The 7391-nt window shown below is 47.0% G+C and overlaps 1 protein-coding gene across 1 annotated transcript in view; it reads left to right on the top strand.

The window, feature by feature from the left end:
• Window positions 1-1038: 1038 nt before the first annotated feature.
• Window positions 1039-7391, top strand: part of MTDH (metadherin) — a 29934-nt gene continuing 23581 nt past the window's right edge. Inside the window, exon 1 of the mRNA XM_018556165.1 lies at window positions 1039-1612. Coding sequence (XP_018411667.1) covers window positions 1250-1612 — 363 coding nt within the window. The 5' untranslated portion in view covers window positions 1039-1249. The remainder of the gene's footprint in view (window positions 1613-7391) is intronic.

Raw genomic sequence — 7391 nt, 5'->3', positions numbered from 1 at the left:
CTTCTTCTCTCTGGCAGTAGGAGCCAGATGACTGACAGGTGAATGCGGAAGTGATGTAATACACATCACTTCTGCATTCACACTACAGAGGGAGAACAGCAAGGAGCTGATCTCCCTCCCTCCTTCTCCTGACGCCCTCCCGAGCCGGTCCCGGGCCGCAGATGGGCTAGCGGATCCCGGGATTAAAGGTGAGGGGTCAGGAGGGAGGAGATGGCGGCACTCGCGATTGGGGGGGGAGAGCCGTGACAGGATCGAGAGGCGAGCGAACCCGGTATGTGTTCGCTCACCTCCCGATCTACTGAGCCGACCTGTGACAGTCTCATTGTCACAGGTCGCCTAGAACTATGAGGTGAGTGGAAATCACTCATCTCATAGTTCTCCTTTAAAAATGAATGCACATAAGCTGACAAACATTAGTTTTACATTATTCCTTATCCCTGTATTATCCCTGGAAACATTCCCTAAACCCTGATATCTCATGCTCCTTCAAATGCAACACTGGTTTAGCAATGCTAAAATATAAAACAAGGCGTATTGACTTGGAGAGAGAATGGTGACAATAGTTAAGCGTGTGTGCATATTTACTTGTTTCAATAAAGTTTATTAGAAGTGAAATGAAAATGACAGCTCACACTATAATTTTGCACAGGCGCAGTACTTTTATCACTGAAAAAGACTCCTGTATATGGGCTGCCATGTTGTATATTGGCAGCATAAAATGTTCTGCACAACAAATAAAGTTACAAATAATCCTCGACAACACTGCGCTGGTTTATCATACACGTTTAAACTAATACTTTTGTAGCGATAAGTCACATTTGATGCAGATGAACTTCCTTCACCCACACAGCACCAAACTGAGTCCACGTCAGCAGCTGGGAAAAATCACGTGACACAACCTACTCCCTTGTAGACTGTGCCTTCGAAGCAGCTCTGCCGAAGAGGCAGAACACCATGTGATCTTAACTAATGTTCCCATTGGAGAACGTGTCACATCCCTTCCAATCGTTTACAGCCGTGTTCACAAGCGCCTCGTCTTCTAGGCAGAGCTTCCTGGAAGGCATTCTGGCTCTCCTCTCACCCTGATCTGCGTGGTGTTCAATCGGCCGGAATGATGACGTTGCGGAGTTAGGCCCTGGGCGGAGCCGGCTTCTCGCCAGTCGTTCTCTTGCCTCTCATTCCCTGCTGCTGACACTCACAGGAGTTCCCGGGGCCGGGCAGGAAGAAAGGGCCCGCTGCTCCATCCAACATGGTGTCCGGCTGGCAGGAGGCGGCGGCCCAGCATGCCGAGGAAGTGTCTGCCAGGTTAAGGCAGCTGCTTACCTCGGGCCTGGGCCTCCTCCGCACGGAGCTCGGAGTGGAGCTGGGCCTGCAGCCCCAGCTCTACCCGTCCTGGGTGTTTCTGGCTGTACCGGCCTTCCTGGCTCTGCTTCTCCTTCTACTGCTGCTGCACTGCGCCTCGGCCCGGGGTTCCCCCACAAAGAGAGCGGGGACAGAGGAGGAGAGGGAGCCGGCTGCCCACCTTATCAAGGCCGCGGATGTGCCCATCAAGACTGGCAGGGCGGAGGAGCCCAAGAAGAAGAACAAGAAGAAGCAGCCGGAGAAGGCCAAGGTGAGGGGTGCGGGGGGGCCTGGCTGCCATTTATAGTGGTCTATGCCACAGAAATACCCTGCAAGACTGAGCGCACACAGCTCACAATCTGAACTTAGACTTCCAGTGTGCACATTGTACACTCCAAATAAAGTTAAGAAAAAATCCATAAACCAGGGGTGGGTGACTCTTGCTGTCCAGTTGTTGTGGAACTACAAGTCCCATGATGCATTGCAAGACTCTGACAACCACATACATGACTCCTAGAAGCATATGCATGATGGGGGATTTAGTTGAAGCACAGCTGGAGGGCTGCAGTTACCCATTCCTGCCATAAACAGTGTAGTGCACTGAAAGAGCAGAACACACCGACCTCGCTTGGCACGATGAAATGCCCAGTTTTAGTGTTCAGGCCAGTGCAAATGAGCCCTGAAAGTATATATCAAGCCAAAACTTTATTTTTTTTGGGGGGAGGTATAAACTGATCAGTATGTTGTTTTATTACCATCTGTAACGGTAAGGAGATTTCTCTTCACTTGTTCCTTTTTTAAGGGCTGTTCACACCACATCCAGATCTCCAGACCATTTCCAGACTCAAAATGCATCCTAATGTATCCCTATGCTATTTCTGGCCTCTGTTCACACCAGTGCAGTCTGTTCCAGACCAGAAAAATACCGCATGTCTCATTTTGTCTGATCTTGAATGCCCTGGAACTGCGGCAGGTTCACACTATTTTGCAAACCAGATCTGGTCCGGAAAATGGTGTGAACCTGACCTAACAGCTGTCACCAGGAACTATTGGAAGATTTTGTATTTCCCCCTCACTTTCATTCCTGGTGAGATTGGTGATCAGAACAGATATAGACGGTGGGGGATACAGAGAGCAATACATAGCTGACGGAGAGTCTAAGGCTGGCCATACTCTGCTTTATTTTTCTCATTCAACCCGAAGGCTGAACTAGGAAAATCAAGCATATTCCTCTAACACTGCCAGCGTGTCAATCGAGGAATCCCGTTCTTTGTATTGTCTTTTGTCAGAATACCCAGAGTCGCAAGCTCATTGGCTGCCGGCTCTGATCATATGAAGATTTTCCGGCCAGCTCCTTCGATCAGCTGATTGAGAGATGTCGATCGACCCGGGTGCCAACAGCCCAACACACTGCGAATTTCACCCGGTTCCTCAAAGAAAACGTCAGAAATCCCACCAGTGTATGGGCACCCTAACCCGTCCCCGTTCTATACAAATCTATGAAGAGAGTTCTGATTGTACGATCTCCTTTACCTTTATTTCTGCCAGAAGCAGGTAAGGTGAAGGTCTAATAAACAACCCGGGCCGTTCATGTATAATCGGGCATGGCAGATCTAAGGATTGTACAGTCAGGTGACATGTATGGTCAGCTCAGATCTACCAAAATGCCGCAGGTTGAGGGCCTGCTTTAATGCAGAACTCCAGGAAACAAGTTTTTCTGACTCTTGCTGAAAACTAATATCTCTATTTATAGTTCTCCCAGGTCCAGATGGAGGATGCTGCTTAAAGTAAAAACTTCGGACTCGCCACACGTTGCCGTCAGATGCTACAATCTCCTTTAGATCTACCAACAAGTATGGAGTGTTTGTTTCATTCACGCCGGCTACTACTGGCATTGCTGCCCTTCCAGCACTGTGGCTCTTGTACAATGGAGGTTTCCTGTCATTCATCTGCCCTTTCCTCTCCTCTTGTCCATTCACAAAACATCTCGTATTCTGTGAACAGCTGAAGTGCCGGAAGTTCCGTGCTGACAGTAGTGTCTGACATGAGCCGCATCCCTGATGTAGGTGTTGGTAGATCTGAAAATGATTGTAGAACTGGAGTCGTAACATGTATAGCCAGCTTAAAGGATAAGTGCACTTTAAGACAAAATGCACTTACCATTTTCTATCCCCACCACCCCTGACCTAGAAGACCCCCTCCACAGATGCATGCTTTCCCTGATTCAACGATGGCTGCCTCTGGTGACTGGTCACATCCAGAGCCACAAGTCCCTTCTGTGCTGGCCACACCTGAACATTACAGCCCCATAGACTTCGGAGTATATTGGGCGTGTAATGCGCAGACGCTGCCAGAGGGGCAAGGGCACTGGATGTAAACAGACACCGAAGGGTGCGGCCATCAGATCTAGTTAAGACGGGTCTAAAGAAATAAGTTGATGGCCCTTGGAAAGGTTTTATTCCATTTGTTTATATGGGCAGAAAAATCCTACAATCAGTCTTTTGCTTGCCTTTTTTTATTTTTATCTTATGACATTGGAATGATCGGTTGTAATACAGACGGTCATAGTCTCTCTACCTGGAAGCACGGTCAGTATTAAAGTTCACTTGCAGGTCTCGTGACTATTTGATATCTTCAGGTAGACTCGGTTATCTGCTAAGTTCCAGAACGCAAACAAAGCTGCCGGCTGCCTGGATTTATAAAGGTCTCTGCGTTCTCTTATAAGTCAGTGCAGGAAGTATGATCAATGATACAGGTCAGCAGCAATGTCACTCGTGTGAAATAAAATATCATTGGTGACCAGAAATGTCAGTTTATTTCCTATTTACAGAAATGCCGAGGAATCCAAAACTCTGATTTATTTATGAACATCCAATAGTATGAAGTGTAATGTACTTCCAATGTTGTAACATAAAAGAAGTAAGCCGGCCTCTATGTGGTGTATAAAACCTGTCAGGGCTTTATTTAATGACGGCAATGTTCAACATTTGTCATTGTCCAGACGGCTTTAAGCTGCAATCTGGTTGCTGTCAGTTCTTTTGACATGCTGTGTGCACAGAGCCCTGTGGTCAGCATTTTGCAGGACACTCTACGTTATGTCCAGTATAAATGTTTAACCACTTCAAGACCAGGTGTTTAGACCCCCTTCCTGGCCAGGCTTGAAAAAAAAAACTCCCCTTACAATTGGGCTACTACTGCACTGCAAGGGTTAGATGCTATGTTTAGTCTATGGGGTATTGTGTAAAGGACTTTTACTTGCCTGATTTTTGATCCCACAGCCTCTTCCCCCCCCCCCATCCTCTCCAGCTGTCAGTGGCCCTCGTGTACAATGCAGGGCCCATAGCTTTGCATTATAAGGGAGGATGCCAAGGAACAGTCCACAAGCCAAAGCGTAGGGGAGACAAGGTAAGTGCTGACTGGTGACGGAGTGGGGACCCGGTAAGTAATAGTCCTTTACACAGCTCCCTAGACATTAAAATACATTAAAAGTTAATCGGTGCACTGGGAAGGAGGCTGGATGGGGAGTCGTTGCACCCCCCCGCCCCTCCACCCTTTCCAAGATAAGCTTTAATAAAGTTTGTGAAGGGCTCAACAAGCAGCAAATTTCCATTCATCACTGTGCCAAGATTTCAGGAAATATTTATATAGCTCGGCCCATCAACAGATTATTATTTTTTTTAAATCTAAATGAAATCTGTGAATTTCATATTAAACACTGTAAAGGTTATTGGCTGTTCTATACAGAGAAGCAGTGAGACATTGCTTACATGGCAGGATAACATTTGTTAGCTGCTGTGCTGACCACACATGTCCTGCTGACCCCGAGCAGGACACCCCCTCCCCCACCTATCTGGCACACACTAATAATGGTTAACTCCCCAGTGACTGATTGGTGACATAAATAACACCATAGACTTGACTAAACAACCCAAATCCCAAAAAAGGGTCTAGAAGACAGTGGCTGGGTAGAATAGCAATTGCGGCAGCAGCTGGTACTTTCGCCAAGCTTTGTTTGCATTGACGCTTTTACTTGAAATGATGCAGCTGCCTGACCTCTGACCCCTTTCCACTAGATTTTTTTTTTTGGGGGTGGGGGGGCTTCAGAAACTGTACCAAATAAAGGCTGTCATTCCCCATACTGTTGCATCCTGACAGTTTCTGGTGGGGGGGTTTATGTCATCGGCCATTCTAGATAATGATTTGTTTAGTGCATTGACTTTAGAGGAACATTCAAAGTCCTGATTTTAATCGGGGAATAATTATGCCAAAAGTCTGTCAGGGCAATACAAAGAGATAAACCATTGGAAATGAGCATCTATTGCGGACATGTACTGCTTCTGCAAATACAGAAAAATACATGTTGATCGTGCAGTAATGCGTTCCGCTCCTGATTTCTATTTGTGGGTTGACACTTGGGATGCTCCTATACCGATACAAGCATCGGTATCGGCGGCGATACCGAGTATTTGCATGAGTACTCGTGCAAATACTCCGATCCAAAAACGAGTACCTGTGCCGCGTTCACCATCCGGACCCGAAACCACCGCACACAGGACCTCCATAGCGTCTTCAAAGAAACAAGATGGCCACGAACTCCTCTAAGTCCTCAGTCATCTGCTCCATTCTGACCTCTTCCCCCGCTGATTGGATGATTGACAGGCTTCCTCACCAGTCAGGAGTGACTGGTGAGGAAGCCTGTCATCGGCCAATCAGCGGGAGAAGAGGTCAGAATGGAGCAGATGACTAGGCTGCGACACGGAGTGGCTGAAGCAGACGGAGAAGACGACACAGCAGGTTAGTTCTTGCGGCACCGCATGGGGGCTGGGCACAAAAATGCTGTTTAACTGCATATAATATTTTGAAAAAAAAGACATTAAATACAGAAGTAACTATGTAGATATTACTAAGGCTTGTATCCTAGTGGGGAAAATAGATGAGCACATGTCCAGAACACTGTATAGTGTGGCACAGCTATATCCAATTCTGCATACCTGGCTTTATATTATAAAAAGTATTGGTACTCGTACTCGGTCTTAAAAAAGTGGTATCGGAGCATCCCTAGTTGACACCACTGCCATTTCTGAACTGAAATGGTATCAGCCCTATCCAGTTGTCTTTTGCTCTTTTAAAGAATTCCTCCCCCTCTCCTCATCCACAACGTGGGATGAATGGATGTCCAAGGTAAGAACTAGGAGGGCTGATTAGATTCAACGAAATATTATACAGACCAAAAGAGAGCAAATTAGAGACGTTAATGCTTAGGTTGGGGTTTTGTGACTGCAGTATACAGGTTCATGTGCTGTCACTGTGATGGTTCCACTCCTAGTGTCTTTTATTGTTCCTGCATGTTTGTAGGCACTGAGCAAAAGCAAAGTAGTGTCCGTTCTGGGTGCTGGATGTGTGATTAACACATATGTAATGTACCTGTACTTGTTTAAAGCATAACTGAATCCAAAACAAAAAAATAAAATGCTATATTGCAGCTTACCAGTCCTTAGATAAAGTGGCTGCATTAGTTTGTCTTTTTCCCTTTCAAAGTAGAAAGGGGGCATTGGAGTGATCGCTTCAACACAAGACTAGCACCAAAACATAACTCAAAGCAAAAGGCTGTTATAATATTTAAAGGAGAACTATGGGTTAAGTGTTTTTCCCCATAGTTCTCTTTAGGGTTACAGGAGGACATATACTAATCTCCTCCTGTGACCCATGCTCATATATAACGCTCAGTATAAAGCGGGCTGTGGCCCGCGATATAGTGACAGCACCGCAGCCGGGACGGATCCCTACTGTCGAGATCCACCCAGCTGCGTTAGCAACAGCGGGCTCTGCCTATCTAGAGGCAGACCCATCTGTGCCCGCCCCCTCCTTCATTCGTTCCTCCACTCAGTGCTGGAAGATCGGAGAGGGGAAGGGGGGAATCCCAGCAGGGAGCGGTGACTAGCAGTCACCGCTCTCTGCAGGGAGATTCTCAGGAAGTGAGCGAGCAACGGTATGTGTTCGCTCACTTCCCGATCAATAGAGCCGACCTGTGACAGCTTCTTTGTCACAGG

The sequence above is a fragment of the Nanorana parkeri genome, unplaced genomic scaffold, assembly GCF_000935625.1.
Source record: "Nanorana parkeri isolate BGI_ZX_2015 unplaced genomic scaffold, ASM93562v1 scaffold226, whole genome shotgun sequence".
Classification (NCBI taxonomy): domain Eukaryota; kingdom Metazoa; phylum Chordata; class Amphibia; order Anura; family Dicroglossidae; genus Nanorana; species Nanorana parkeri.
Note: the sequence above shows the minus strand (reverse complement) of the source record. Positions and strands in the feature narration are given on the sequence as shown.